General features: G+C 48.8%; 1 protein-coding gene across 2 annotated transcripts; it reads right to left on the bottom strand.

The window, feature by feature from the left end:
• Nucleotides 1-496: 496 nt before the first annotated feature.
• RGCC (regulator of cell cycle) lies at nt 497-14,467 on the bottom strand. Of its 2 annotated transcripts, XM_021697902.2 has the most exons (5): nt 14,230-14,467; nt 13,542-13,727; nt 4,665-4,772; nt 2,165-2,227; nt 503-882 (listed from the first exon to the last, which is right to left on the bottom strand). In XM_021697902.2, the coding sequence occupies exons 1-5, from the start codon at nt 14,276-14,278 to the stop codon at nt 875-877; spliced, it is 414 nt and encodes a 137-aa protein (XP_021553577.1). In that variant the 5' UTR covers nt 14,279-14,467; the 3' UTR covers nt 503-874. The 2 variants fall into 2 exon arrangements, with proteins under 2 accessions (XP_044769111.1, XP_021553577.1); XM_044913176.1 differs by lacking the exon at nt 14,230-14,467 and having other exon boundaries at nt 497-882; nt 13,542-13,857.
• Between the last annotated feature and the right edge of the window lie 1,272 nt (nt 14,468-15,739).

Genomic DNA, 15,739 nt, shown 5'->3' with positions numbered 1-15,739 from the left:
TGAAGGGAAGAGCCCATGGCACCTGAAAAGGTGGTAAGATATGAGGAGAATAGAGATGGAAGAGAAACCCAACTTCCACCAAAACCACAACCCTCAGTCACAGGGATGAAAAGTACAACATAGGGAATATAGTCAATAACGCTGTAATACTTTCTATGGTGACAGATACATTTAACGCAGTGAGCGCCTGGTAATGCATAGATCACTATGTTGTACACCTGGAACTAATATAATATTGTATGTCAACTATACCTCACTAAAAAACTCTACAATCCTCAAATTAAAATTTCCCACGAATCATATGCCAACATTTCCCCTCTGGAGTATTGAAGCAGCTTCAAAGTGACCCTTAAATTCACCAGCCTACTGTCTAGAGCAACGTGGCAGCACCCAAGGCCCTTGTTAGATGTCAAGAAGTGTGTTATTCCCACCAGAATATTATTTGACTGGGAATACACTGAAAGAAATAAAGGGAAAAAAAAAAGAAGTTAACAAAAATACAGACTCTAGTTCAAATTTTATTTGCATACAAAAATATATTATACTGGGAAAAGCTTATTACTGTTTCCAACTATATATAATTAATTACAAATATGTTCACAAAAGCACTTTAAATTACGGGAAAGCTAGGTTTTGAGAGAAAATAGAGTATTAGCGTGGATCATCTGTTCTAATACGCTGCAAGCTGGTAAACCAAGTCAGTGTCGCTGTCTAAATTGCCCAGAGATGATCTCAAAGGCTGGTGTTGGGACAAGCCTGAGAATGGCCTGGTGGCAGGTGAGTGCTCATCTCTGTCAGCTCTCATTTTACCAGGTCCTTGGAGCTTTCCGAAGCTTCTCCCTTATGATGAAAGGACCCAGAGCTTCTCCTTGTTTCACATGCCTGTAAAGAAGAGATAAATAAGGTTATCCACTCACAGAAGTTTCCAGCGCCTCTGCTTAACCAGATGACACCATCACAGGCATGAAAGCACCAAACGTAATGGCAGGCTTCCCACGTAATCTATGTCTGATTAACTGGTACAACTGGGCAGCCAGCTGCAATTTCCATGAAGTAGGCAGGCTTGTTCCATGGATGGGTCTCATACAAATTGTGCTGTAATTACCATAATCTCTGTCAAAACAGGCCTTGGTCTTCTGATGTGCGATGGTACCGCATGGAAGAGAATGGGCCATAAAATTCTCCAATAAATAGAAAATACACAAGGACTTTCCACCTGATAGTTAGGTCTCAGTGTTGGGAACAGAGTCATTTTTAAATAACCAGCTTTGGATCTCATTTTTCAGGTTTGACCTGGCTGTTTAGCAGAGTATAGCATAAAATATTTCTTAGGGAAAATCAACTCTTTCGTTGAAAAATTAAGGGGCTAGGACAAAATTCTTCTGCTCTGTGATTGCCAAGAGTAGAGTTGCTGAAACTTTTACCCCAGAAGCTCTAGCTGATCCTTCTGGCTCTTGCAATCCTTTCCTTTTGAAACACAGTGGGTAGACTGAATCTCAGGGCCCCATCTTCTGGAGGCCCCTCCCCTCCCGACGCTGTAGTTTTGGTCTGATATCTTCAGTTCCCCACATTTTCGGCCACACAAAAGGGGTACCATTAGTGCAACTGCCAAATGGTAAACAAGGTAGTGTGTACTTAACCCAGGTCTTTCACTAGTTGGCGTGGGCCTTTGGTTACAGGGTCTCCCCAGGCCAATTCTTTCTTTTGGGACCCTCTAGAAGTCAGACCTCCCCAAGCCCCTGGATCTAACCTGGGAGGACTTCCCTGGCCCATGGGATGGAACCGCCTGGCTTGTTGGCATGTTGCTTTTGTGGTCAGTTGGCTCATTTCTCCTCTGAAAAGCCTGCCGGGCCATCGTGGTGGTAAAATTCCCATCTTGCTCTAACAACTGCTCTGCATTTCTCAAACAAAATGTCATTGTTTGCTGGTGGCCCGTTCTCACCCTTTGGAAAGACACACGATCTACATGAACGCAAGATTATCCTCAGAATTTCTTTCTGAGCCACTAGGGTTCTGTTTTGGAACCCAAAGAAGCCTGATGATGTAACTTCCTGCCCCTAGGCAAGGTGGTAAATATTATGGCACTTTACCAGCAGTGTTGGTTGGTTTTCTGTTTGATTTTTTTTTTTTTTTTTTTTTTTTTAAATACCAGGCATGTACTCACTTGCTAATGTTCTGTCAAGATCAGCAATAAAGTCTTCTAGCTCTTTCGTGTCTCCTAGTTTGGCTGAAAAACAAGAATCGACCTTCAGTTTCCATATCAACGACAGCTCATGCCACCCTTGGTTCCCAGGATTATGTGACCCCATTTCGCATCCCTGCATCTACAGAGACATTATTTTCAAGTGTCCTATACCAACCCTCAGTGTCTGCTCCGGTGTTTCTTACAGTCAATTGAGACACTGATTCTGAAGATTCACCTAAAAGTCTCCTTCTTGTTTTTTCAGTTCATCAGCCCTCCGGCCACCCCCACCCCAACAACCTGGAAGGAGAATCTCCCTTCACTACCTTAAAAGGGCAGGGGGAGTGAGGGGCTAGGGGAGAAGATAAAAGTTTTGATTTGGGGGCGCCAGGGTGGCTCAGTCGGTTAAGCATCTGCCTTCAGCTCAGGTCATGATCCCAGGGTCCTGGGGTCGAGTCCCGCATCGGGCTCATTGCTCAGTGGGGAGTCTGCTTCTCCCTCTCCCTCTGCCCCTCCCACCCACTTGTGCTGTCTCTCTCTCTCTCTGGCTCACTCTCCCTAAAATAAATAAATTTTTTTTTAATCTTTAAAAAATAAAGTTTTCTAAAAAATAAAGTTTTGATTTTTTGATTATGTAGGATATGAGTTATCTATCAAAAAATATTCGGTAAGCATGGCACTGTGCAGAGCGGACACCCAGAGTCAATCGCCCGCTCTGCCTCACCTCTGACCCGTTCTTGTTTGTGCTATCACCCCAGGGCAACACTGCCGCTCTGAGTCCCTCCAGGATGAAATGTTAACGAAGAGCCACCTGTGCTTTGTCAAAATGGTACAGGGAAGGCGACGTGAGGCTTCCGGGTCCGGGACAGCCCTATCCCATCCAGGTGGCCGCACAAGGCAACAGGTCCTTATCTTGCTTTTGTTCCCTCTGTATCCTAAGATATACACGCTTCCCTGTAGAGCTCATCATTCATGTCTTCTCTGAAATGCATTCCTGGATAGTTTTATTAATTAACCCTTGCTGGCTACAAATAGCTCCTTGTTTTTAGCTTTTCATTTTTTTTAAAGATTTTATTTATTTATTTGACAGAGAGAGACACAGCGAGAGAGGGAACACAAGCAGGGGGAGTGGGAGAGGGAGAAGCAGGCTTCCCACGGAGCAGGGAGCCCGATGCGGGGCTCGATCCCAGGACCCTGGGACGATGACCTGAGCCGAAGGCAGACGCTTAATGACTGAGCCACCCAGGCACCCCTGTTCTTAGCTTTTAAAGTTAATTTGCCACTAGAGCTTTTTCTCTGTCTTTAATTCCTATCTCTGGAGGATCAGGTAGCAAATCTGGGCACGTTTGAAGCCACTTCCTAGACTGCTCTGTCTCTCTGAATTCAATAGCTCCGTTTTACCCACAAGGAGCTGGACAATGGCAGAGATCCCACTGGCTGGTGCTAACACTGCTCAGTTGAGAGGAGAATTTAAAAATCACTCTTTTGAAAAAGAGGAAATTCCTCCTTAATGCCAGGAGTGAGAAAAGTAATAGAATCTTCATATTTCTTTCTTAACTGTGTTCCATTTTTATTGCATTCTGCAACTATTTTCAGCAGTATAATGTTTCTTGAGGAAAAAAACTCCTTTTGTTTTCAAAAGGGCACTTGTCCAGTGTAACAGAACATTCAGCTCTCTAGCTAGAGACACTTGACAAGTTCCAAAAACTAAGAAACTGCTCATGCATCTTTAAAAACTTTTTTTAGGTCTATTAATACCACAGTAGAGCCAGGCTGGGGCTGCTATTTTAAATCATGTTAGATCATTGCTTGTCTCATGACGATGACCCCATTTAATTGTTAAATTGGTAATCTGAAAGTGTTGGTCAACTAGTTAAGAAAAAAATCCCACTTGGGCACCTGGGTGGCTCAGTCATTAAGCGTCTGCCTTCGGCTCAGGTCATGATCCCAGGGTCCTGGGATCCAGCCCCACATCGGGCTCCCTGCTCGGCGGGAAGCCTGCTTCTCCCTCTCCCACTCCCCCTGCTTGTGTTCCTGCTCTCGCTATCTCTTTCTCTGTCAAATAAATAAATAAAATCTTTAAAAAAAAAAAAAAGAAAGAAAAGAATCCCACTTTCTGCAAAGCCTAACTGCTGCTGAGTTTTCAATTCTAGAACCAACCAGTCTGGGAGAGAGCACTGTCATTTGGCAGTCTTGATTACACCACGTGAGAGAAAACAGAGGCTGGAGAATATAGGTTTTCTCTCTCCCTGCGAATTTGGATTCTTTTCCCCACCCCCCATTTATCTGATTCATTTTCACACTGATCAGAATCTTGAGAAAGAACAAATTGCACTTCACACTGTCCCGTGTGAGGATGTTAGTTCTATTTGTTTCACACGTTTGGGGAAGATTGGTCAGGGATAAGGGGGAGGAGAGGAGAGGCAGAGAGGGGAAGGCAGTAAGGAAGCCAAAAAGCTCCCACCCCAGCTAATGAGCCTACCCTTCCGAGGAGTGCCAGCCGGCGAGAGCAGAGCCGGAGCGGAATCTGTTGGAGAATTCAGTTTCTCATCACTGAAGCTGAAGCTGTTCCTATAGAGTGAATCTGCACCTTTCAGGAAAGAAAAAGTAACTCATTCAAGGTGGTTTTCAGGCCACATCTATTGATAACCAACAGCTCCTCTCCAAAAGGAGCAAAGTTGTAAAGAAAACGGGTTGATTTCCAGATTTTATATTTATGCCCCCGAAATGACTTGAGGCAGGGGAATGTGCCTGTGTGTGTGTGTGTATGTGTGTGTGTGATGCACACCAGGGGCCTTGCTTCTCTAACAAATGGAGAGTGAGATAGGATGCTCATGACCAGATCAGCTTCCTTTGCAACACAGAGGAGCCCACTGTCCAGGTGTCTAACCGACAACCAAGCCAATGCTTGGCTGACTCGGGGTGTTTGGGATTTTAGACCTAAAGAATCCTCTTTCCTAAAAAATGTCCCTTCTGCCCTCTGAATTCCCTAAAATACAAATACAAGGTTTGTTCCCATTAGTTAATAATCCTCCCTCCTGGGAGTGCCTGGGTGGCTCAGTCGGTTAAGCAACTGACTCTTGATTTCAGCTCAGGTCTTGATCTCAGGGTTGTGAGATCGAGCCCCTGTGCTGGGCTCCATGCTCAGCGGGGAGTCCACTTGAGATTCTCTCTCTCCCTCCACCCCTCCCCCCTCTTTTTTTCTCTCTCTAAAATAAATAAATACATCTTTTGAAGAAATGTTTAAAAAAGAATAATAATAATCCTCCCTGGCTGCTCAAGAGAGTCTTTGTCATGGTTCTCCTGAGAACCTACACTCACTCTAAGGATAAGCTAGAGGGTCAGAGATAAATACTTCTTCTAGAGGTTGTCAATTACAGACACTTTGAGTGATTTTGTGGCTCCCTCTATTGTCATACCCCCAAAGACCAGGGCAAGAGCAAGGCAAGGTCCCAGGAGCAGGGCTGCACTGGGAGTCAAGGGAACCAGCTCAGCTACTTAGGGACTCAGGCGCCCTTGAGCAAGATAGTATCTGTGAGCCTCAGCTTAGCCACCAATAAAATGGGAAGGCTTCATAATCCTTCAAGTCCCTTCCAGCTCTTAAGTTCTGAGAGTCTACTTCTCTAGACCCTGCCAAGAAGGAGGAAACCAACCCACGGCCAGCCCAGCCATGTGGCCGTGACACAAGAAGGGAGCTGGTGGCTGAGCTGCACCCACGCGAAGGGCTCAAAGGCAGAGCAGCCAGCTGAAGCAGGATGTGGCCTGTGAGGTCACAAAGTAACAGCCTTCCTGGTTAAAACAAAACACAAAACCAGCCATGGTTGTGGCAGAGATGAGCTCTGGAAAGGCTCTTCAGGTGAGAGAGGGCAGCTGAATCAAGAGGGCCTGGCCAGGACTCTACTCTTCTTTGGGATTCACCACTTCAATCCAGGGACGTCCAACTCAGGAGGAGGCAAAAACATCTTTCTTTGGTCTCCATAACTTAAAGTGAACCTGAATTAAGTTGCAGGTATACTCAGAATATAGATATACTCAGAATAAAAAGGGTTTTTACAACCAGAGGTTTCTTATCCCAAAAGAATTCAGCTTCATCCCTAAAAAGGCTGCTTCAAGTTCTCAGGCACGACACCCAGCTTCCTTTCCTCCCACCCTCCTCTGACCAGGTGACCCCAGCGCCATCTTGTCTTCCTGACCTACACACTCATCTTGTCCACGCTTCCAAACATGCCCAACCTTCCCGACTTTTTCTCCCTTCAGAGGTCCAGCCCAAGTCACCTAAAAGGACCACAGTCACTTTTCAGGGCTTTGATGATGAACACCTACTAAGATCCAAAATACTAAACCTCATTCTTGTATTTCCCCAAAAATATATTCCTCAGAACACTGGTCCTTTGGAAAGAAGAACCATGTAATCAACTAAGTTTGAGAAACACTGAGCACCCCTCAAGATTCCTCCCGTGTCCTCCCACTTTAAGGTCCCTGAGAAGTCTTACGATAAACCAGCTTGGCCTTATTTCTCAAATTTAACTATGGGACACAATTTTCATGGCAGCAAGTTAATATTTCTCAGAACACTTGCACTCCATGGAACTCAGCTGGGGAAGCCTTTCTGCCTTTGTCAGCTGAGCCTACCTCTAGAGCAGTCTGGATTTTCTCAAGGGAAAGCCTTTCCCTTACATACAAGAAAGCGGTCACATCTGCTGCAGACCTAGAGCAGAGCATTACGGTTTGTCACCCCATAATAGGGAGGAGAACTTCCACAAATAGAACCTGAGAAACTTGTAGGGAAAAGATGAGGTAAGACTTAGAGGCAGGGAAACCACAGAGGGCCCCCGGGGAGGCCGACCTCGTGCCCAGACCCCTGAGCCAGAAGGAAGGAATATGAGGCATTTGGCACATAATCTTGGTTCCGAAGGACACTAGAGAGCATCGCCCGCATCCCTGGCCCAGAGAGCCCAGCCCAGAGACTTGCTGGCCCAGACTTCAGTGGCCACACCTCTGGTCTCTATCTCCCAAAAGCAGTCAGTCCTTAAGATCCAGTTTTGCCATCACATCTCACTCCACCCTGCCCTGCACTACCAGCCCTTGCCTTGACTTTGGACTTCATCTCTCTTCTGCTCCAACTCAACAATTTTCCAGCCACATATACTCATCCTTTGGAGGAGGCAGGGGCAGGGGTGGGGGAGACACGCACACACAATTTGTTTTTCCTCACAGACAAGTAGACTAATGTCATTGAGTTTTCAGGGAAGAAATGAGGTCAACATGGAAAAGGCTATTGCAAAATAAGGACTCAGGAAAAACTCTGGGTCACTCAGGTGGTTTTGAAACTCTGTAGAGAATGAGTCATAGGACCAGGACATTGCCACGGTGGACCTCTTGGCCTTTAAAACCTGGTGTGAAAATGCCTTTTTGATCCAAGTATTTTCCTCAAACTTAAAAAATATATAGACAAACCGGCTGTTACTTGCCTGATAAATTTGGCTGCAAACCAAACTTAAAATAATCAGAAGTTTCTCTTACGGCTAATGAACTCATGCTACTCCCCCAATGAGGGAGGGAGAGAAAAAAATACTAGGTTACAGTATCTATATATAAACACACACACACAGGCATGTCAACATAGCAAGTGCTCCCTTCCCCATTTCCCCTCTCCCCTTACACCTCCCCAACCACACACACACACACACACACACACACACACACACACACAGACGTCACACCGGCACATTGCCACATCTCAATTCCTCTCTCTCTCCATGAGTTTCAGCGCACAATCTGAGCCAGACCTGACTCCAGGCTCCAAAATATTCAACCATCAACAGGAAATGAACCCCCAGCATCCTTGAGCCAAACCTGTCCCCAGTTTAGTTCCACCCTGTGGTAATACTGTACACACGTCATTCATGAAGAAAGCAACTTCCAGAAGTCCAAAGCTACTAGGAAGCCCAGCAGAAGCTGCCACGGTAGAGACGTTCAGGATGTGAGGCCGTGACAGCTGTGTGACCCTGTGAAAATCACTTCATCTCTGAGCCTCAGTTTCCTCTGCAGCAGAAGGGGAATAGTAACGAGGCACTCCATGTATGATTCCTATGGGTTTCATGATTTTATTCTAAAGTTCCTGGCGAAATGGAGGATGACATGTCCAGGAGAGGAGAGGTCGCCACAGAGAATAGTAACCATCAAGATTCTGGGGCCAGGCTTCCTCCACTCCCTCAGAGAGCAGCAAAACTCTTAATTAAGAGAAGCTTATCTTCGGAGGCACCTGAGAAGAAACCTCCCTAAAACAAGCCACCAACACAGGAGGAGCCCAAGCTCTAGACCTCGCTTCCTTTTATCCAATAAGATTTCACTCCACGGACTTTTATTAAGCACCCTCCGTGAAGATCTCATGGAAGGCACTGTGGTAGATGAGAAGGTAAGGAAAGTTTGACTTCCTGTTCTTTTCACTCCTCTGGAACTCTATCCCTTGCAAAACAACGGCCAGTCAGTCTGATAAAATGACAGCAACGTGTTGCTGGCTGATAGCGTTTTAATGTATGACCGCCCCGCCCCAACATCAGGTGCTGTTATTAACAGGGGTTCCAGGGGCACATACGGTGATGATTTGGGGAACCTTGGCGGTGATAAGACTAGATATGTCAGGGCTCCACAGCATCTACTTCAATCAGCTCTAAAGCCCCACCTCATGAGCATCTCAAAGCCCCATCAGAAATGTCCTTGGCAAGTCAACTTGGCGAGCCAAAGCCAGGAACCTCGAGCTCAGGGACCAAGTTTTCTAAGACACCAGCTCAAGAAATGTCAGCATATTCAATATACAAACATCCAACTTTAGTGCTCACCCACACAGCTTGAGAAACTCAGCTGTAAAAACAGAAGCTTGTTTGAAAGGTAGTTGTGCTTTTTGAGCTTGGGGGTGGGGAGAAAGGTAATGTAGGGTTAGCGCCGACATGTGCTACTCCAGAGGGAAGGAAAGCCACAGACGGTAAACCTTGCCCAGAGCTCCTGTAAATATAGAACAATCCCACACGTTGAAGACAAGCAAACTATAGTAATTAACTGGGAAAAAGAAAGCCTTGGACCTGTTTCCCTTTTGCCACAGGGAATGGAGGGGGGGGGGCGTGCGGGGGCGGGGCGTGAATCTCCTTTCAAGACTATCATCCCAGCTTCCCTTCTGGCACTGCTCCGCCGCTCTCGACACCTCTCCAGGTCTCCGTCAGAGTGAGCCCCGCCCCCCACCTGGAACCCCTACCACCATGCCAGGGCACCCTGGGGGCTCCGAACTTGGCATTCTCTCCTGGCTTGAACAAGTTCGGATTCCAGTCTCTGGAGTTCCTATGCCAGATCAGCCAATACGCTACCTGTCATGCTGGCACCCAGGTCCAGCAGGTGCGCAAGCTGGAAGACTCTAGGCAAAGACAGACAAATTTTCTGGTCTTGCACATGCTAAAGAAGCCAGTTCCTCTTTCCCTAAAACGGCTCTACAATATCACAACATCCCTCGCATACACAGGAGCCTTCGGATCCTTCCCGTTAAGTAGCAAAACACTCGCACCCCCCCACCCCCCCACTTCAAAGGAAAAAGGTGTGCAAAACCCCAACACAGCAAAGAGAGAAGTTCCTACCACCTTTTAAAGTTCAAGTTAATATTATAAACTTTGCATAAAATCATTCGGTGGAAACAAATTAACACATTGGTTAAAACTTTGTAATCATGAGTTAAAATTTCATTAAGCGTATTTGAGGAATCATGGTGTGCATTTACAGTTTTGAAAATACTGAAAAACAGTATATATATATTTTTAATTAAGTTCAAACCAAAGAAGTTTACAACCTCTGAAGCACCTCTAAGGATCAAGGTTGAACAACACTGCCCTAGCTCCTAATTACACTGCCCTTTTACTGCCGATGTTAAAACAGCTCCCACCAAAGTGTCTGAGATGACATGTTGGACCCAAGTCTAGGGGAAGGAACAAGCCTGTTTTGATCAACCCCCATCTGAATGCCACCCATCATGTGGCGTTATCTTGCAATTTTCATTTTGGTTCTCTTCACATCTCTGGAGGACCCCCTGTAAGTGGGAACAGGGAGTATTTCTTTTTAAATGCACATTCTTCTATCTAAGTAATTTGCTTCTTTGGATGGAAGGAATGTTTATGTTTCTTCTTTGGATGCAAGCAACCCTAATTTTTTTATTTTAGTGGGAAGGGGTAGGGCCAGAGGGAGAGGGAGAGAGAGGATCTTAAGCAGGCTCCGTGCTCGGCACAGAGCCCCACACACGGAGCCCAGTCTCACGACCCTGAGATCATGACCTGAGCTAAAATCGAGTCCGACGCTTAATAGACTGAGCCACCCAGGCGCCCCCAAGGAACGGTTCTTCAAAAAACAGAATTGCTGCTTTGAGTAATCTTGTAAGGTGGCTGTACATTTTCTGAGTGATAGAGCAGTAGGTGGAAGGCAGAGTGAGAATTAAGGTACTACTGGTTCATAGCTCATATGAACATTTCCATGCAAGACACTGGCTCAAATGTATCTGATCTATGTAATAAAGCCTGGCGTATGCATTTTAATGTTTTCTTGAAAGCATGAAACAGAGCAAATTTTTTCTTCCTAATCATGAGCTTATGGCTGTTTTGACTAGCACTACTAAATAGCATCCTTTCAATTTCACAGCTAGAGAAACTGAGGCCCACCTATTGCCCAGGACTCTGACAGAACTCAGTCTGGACCCCACTGACCCGGCCAGATGACCACTGCCTTGAAGAGACACCCTCAGACACAACCACTATTTTTTTTTTTCTTCAAGATTTTATTTATTTATTTGAGAGAGAGAGAATGAGAGACAGAGAGCATGAGAGGGAGGAGGGCCAGAGGGAGAAGCAGACTCCCCACTGAGCAGGGAGCCCGATGCGGGACTTGATCCCGGGACTCCAGGATCATGACCTGGGCCGAAGGCAGTCGCTTAACCAACTGAGCCACCCAGGCGCCCCAGACACAACCACTATTGATTGTGATTCGGGTCCAATGGGACTTCAAGTCTATTCCTGAGGACCTGGTTCCCATTCCAGCTAACCATCCATGGTGACAAGAGCAAGGTCTTAAGAGAGGGCCCCCGTGGTTCTGCTCTCTTATCAGAAAAATGGAGATAATAGTGCCTATCTTATAGGACTGTGGTAGAGGTCCTATGAGATAACACATTTAAAGCACAGCGAAGAGATCACTACTAGTAAGAGCTAATAAATAATAACAATAATCCTGGTAAGGGCTTGGTAAAAGTGAGCTGCTCTTGTTATCATTATCCTGGCAGGTCTCCCTTTTGGTGGCCTAAATCTCAGTAGGATCCACCTCTTTCAAACATTCTCTTCCTCAGAAAAGCACTGAACAGACAAATATGTCTAATAAATGTTTGTGCTCAGTTCTTGGTGGCAGTTAAGTTAAGCACACTATGCTTCCTCAAGAAATTACTATTTGGATACACGCTGCTTCTGCCAACACTATTTCTAACCAGTCTTATGGGGGACAAACTACACATTTATAAGGAAGACTACTGTCATCTGAGTCTTCTTTATACCATCCCCATTACTCCTCTAGCCACCAAACTAAGGGTCCGCGTAACAGTTAACAACAAAAGCAGAAAGCAAAACACACACACACACACACGCCACCCCTCCCAAGAGAAACTATAGACTATTCCAAATATCTCCCCCCAAATCATTAAGAATGTGTCTCTGAGTGCCTTCTCGTTGAGGCCCCTGAAAACAGATCTCCAATCTGAAATCCTACCCCGAGGGAACTGCAATCACCCATATGATGGGCCAGCTCAGACCATATTCTAGCCAACTGTGGCTGTGGTTTAGAAAGGAGTTGTTCTTTGCAATAGCACAGCACTGGACAGACTGTCCCGGCTTTCTTTCCAGTGGGGGAGAGAACTGGTACTTGATGAATAACTTGCTCCATGCCCCAGCAGAAGGAGACATATTTAAGCTTGGCCACAGATATTGAGACAAATCTAAAAAGTTTTTAGATTTCCCTTTGAAATTGAAAATAAGCGGTCCAGTCATTACCCATAAAGTCCAAAAATACAAAACAGAAAATTAACAGCACACTATTCCATTCCTGTTCACCTCAAAAGCTGCAATTAAACCTAACCCTTGGGCAGGGCTGCCAAGGAAAGTCAAGAGGGACCTCAGGTTTCTGACTCAAACCCTGGACAGGGTGACGAGTGCCTTTATTCATTTTCAGGAGGACAGCTCATGTTGAGGTCTGGGACTGCGTCTTTTCCCAGAAACAAAGAAGAGCTTCAGATTTCAAAAGAAGAGAACCACAAGAAGAGGTCATTGTGTCATTGCTTTCACTTCCAGAGTCAAGGGCAGCAAAGGGAGTGACATTCATGCTGGTAACCCATCCAGGCAATGAAGTCTCAAGAATAACTCAGAAAAGTTCACTTTGAAAAATAGTAAGTCATCCAGAATTTGAAAACCAACAATCACATAATATTGAAAAGTCACCAAATTTGCTGTTTGACACCTAAACAGATGTCTATAATCCTTACAGACCATTTGATCCTCGAAAAAAACTGCCTCACTCCTTGCAAGGTTGTTTAAGACAAAGAGACCCAGGGGTAGTCAGTCTCCGTTATGAGAAAAGCGGCCAGGAGGCACCTCTATTTCCATCTGCTCTCTGGCTCCCTCTCCAGCCTGAGCGGGGGTGGGGGGCGGTGTGGAAGCCAGCAGTCCCGGTGGTGGGACCTTCCTGAAGAAACAGGGGCCCTTTCTAAAACACTTGAACTCCACTGCGCCAGAGAGTCTTTGAAAACTGCACACAGTGCAGCAGAAAGTCTGGGAGCTCAGAGCCAGAAGAAAATGCAAGAAGTTATTTCAAAAATCCCAAGAACAGCAGCTTATGAAACCTTTCCTGGTGTCACAAATTTTTCAGCATTGTGCCCTCCCATGTCTCCCTCCACCCCCATTCCTGTGGCACTTGCCCCACACACTCTGAAAAAATGACTGCAGAGAGAGAGAAAAGGGCAGGGGACGGGAGGAGAGGTAACTGTGGGAAAGCCTGGCTTCGGTCCCAGGAGTCCCGTCTGGCTGGGTCAAGGCAAGCTGCTGAAACCCCCCTGCCTTCTGGAGACCTGCAGGCGGCAGGTAGACCAGCTGGCCCTCCAAGAGCCTCTGAGCTACAGCCCCGGGGGTCTTGTCCCCGCCGCGGGCGTCCTAGGACGGCTCGGTGCCTGGGGCTCACTTCGCTGGGCCCCACCCCTCGGTTTACAGATCAGCACACTGAGACCCGAGTCCCCAGTGCTCCTTACTGGGAGTTCCCCGGGCTCCGGCACTTTCCCCGTTGGGGCCACACTTACTCTCCGAGTCGCTGAAGCCGCTGCTGTCGCTCACGCTAGCGCTGCTCCGCCGCTTCATGCGCTCCAGGTGCTCCTCGTAGTGGAAGTGGCGCTCGTGGAAGGGCGACGCGAAGTCGGCCAGCACCGCGTCAAACTCGCACAGCGCATCCGTCAGGTCCCCGGCGGCCGCCGAGTCCAGGGCCGGAGCTGGGGACAGGGATGGCGGGCTCAGGTGCCGGGGCGGGGCGGCCATCGCGTCCCGGGGCCAGGAGGGGGCCGCCACCATCCCCGAGGATAGCTAACATTCACGGCGCGCGTGCCGAGTGACGGCCACGCTGTCGCTGCCCGTTACTTACCTTTGCATACTCTCAACCAGCCCCTGAAGCGGTTCTATTATCCCGCCCATTTCAGAGACACGGAAACTGAGCCTCCGCCGTGTGAGGGTGCCGACCAAAGGTCACCCAGCTAATCGACGCAGCGGAACACTTTCCCACGCGCTCTCGGGTACTCGTCCCCACGCTCGTCCCCCCGGGGGCGCGTGCGAACGGGTGGCGGTGGGAAGATTGTGTCGGGACGCGCCCGTTAAGTATCCCCAGCCCGGCGCGGGGAGGACGCCCGAACCCGCCAGGGGCAGGGTCCGGCGGGTAAGGGGACGCCCCGGGACCTCCTTTCTTGTGAAGGGCCAGGGCTTTAAGGGTTCCGCACTCACCTGCCGCCGCGGCGGCCGCGGGGCTGCTCTGCGCGGCGGGCGGCTTCATGGGCGGGCTCGGCCCCGCGCGCACGGCGGAGGGTCCTGCGGGGTGCTGAGCCCGGGGACGGTGCAGCCGCTCGCGCCGAGGCCGGAGCTGCGCGGGGCCCGCTCTGCCGCCCGCGCTCCCGCCCTGCCGGTCTCGCTCGCCTGGCTGCGCTCGCGCCGCGTTGCCTCCTGCACTGAGCGCACGCCCGCTCTTTCTCCCGCCGCCACCGCCCTCCAGCCCCGCCGTCTTATAGCCGCGGGCGGAGGCGGGCCGGGGCGGGGCCGGCGGCTGTGCGCCAGCCAAGGCGCCGGGGACGCCCCTGTCCCTCAGGCACCGCCCCCGCCACGCGCCCGCCGCGGAACCGCAGTGACTCTGAGTTGCCGGAGCCCGGGTTACAGCCCCAAATATTTACTCGCCACTTCGCCCGCGCGCCCTGACAACCCGACTCGCTGAAGTGTCTCTGTCGCCAGCAGAGCCCCAAAGAGTTTACGATTGGGCTGGAGCTCCCCCGCGCTTCCTGCCGCGTGCCCTTTACCTCCTCCAGCCTTAGTTTCCTCATCTGTGACGTGGACGTGCTGAGCCTCTAGGGTTTGCTGCGAAGCATAAAGTAGCCCTGGGAGGCCCAGACGGGTGTCACACACGCAGAGGGAGGCTCCCGCGTCCCCACCGCATTTCCCCAGGGGACTTACGGATTGTGGCAAACGGAGTGGAGAGGGTAGAAGTTGAGAGGGACAGAACTCGTGGAGTCCACGCGGTTACAAGCCTTAACTGTTCCCATCCGAGAGCCCGGAATTTGACTCTGTCCTGGGCTTTCATGCCAGGGGGTCTTGCGTGACTTTATTCGGGAGGGGTTTTTGTCAGGGAAAGAAATTACTGCGTAGATGCGGTGCATACCCAGCGCCTTTCAGTGTCCGCACCAATGGGCAACGCTGCCCAGCCGTCTCGCGAGGGACCCAGTCATGGTCCAGAATGACTCTCCTGTCCCAGGAGGCAGCCACTAGCCACAGGTGGCTATGCAAATGTAAGGCAACTAAAATAGAATATAATGAAAACCTCAAGTCCCTCAGGCTCACCAGACACATATTAAGCCCTCAACGACCACCATCGCAGAAAGTTCTATTGGACAAGGCTGCCAGGGTCTCTGACCCACAAAACTGGCCTGGGAGGGAAGAGAGGCACCTTACCCTGGTTATCAAGAGCCTCCTGGGTCAGGTTCTGGCATGCACCATTTCCAGCCCATACAGCGATCCTGACAGGTGGAATTACTGCTAGTTTCACAGGTGAGGAAACTGAGGCACCAGAGATTAAGTAGGTTGCCAGTCCAGTTCCAGTGATGGAAAGGCAGGTCTGTTTGGTTTCAGAGCCACTTTGGGCTTCACCACACCCTCCCTTCCTCCACCTGTAAGGTGAAGAACTGTAAGGCTCCAAGTAGGAAAGCAGATCACCCAGGTTCTTGAAGGGACAAGGCAAAGCATCTTTCAT

This window comes from Neomonachus schauinslandi, chromosome 3, assembly GCF_002201575.2.
Source record: "Neomonachus schauinslandi chromosome 3, ASM220157v2, whole genome shotgun sequence".
NCBI lineage: Eukaryota > Metazoa > Chordata > Mammalia > Carnivora > Phocidae > Neomonachus > Neomonachus schauinslandi.
This window is presented reverse-complemented; position numbering and strand designations above follow the sequence as displayed.

Excerpts from the sequence above, each read along its gene's own strand:
- RGCC (XM_044913176.1), bottom strand. The coding sequence starts at position 13,806 with ATGGTGGCGGCCCCCTCCTGGCCCCGGGACGCGATGGCCGCCCCGCCC. Across the intron at positions 4,773-13,541 it reads CGGCTTCAGCGACTCGGAGA|GTGCAGATTCACTCTATAGG; the intron begins GTAAGTGTGGCC and ends CTTTCCTGAAAG. Across the intron at positions 2,228-4,664 it reads GGCTGGCACTCCTCGGAAGG|CCAAACTAGGAGACACGAAA; the intron begins GTAGGCTCATTA and ends CTTGTTTTTCAG.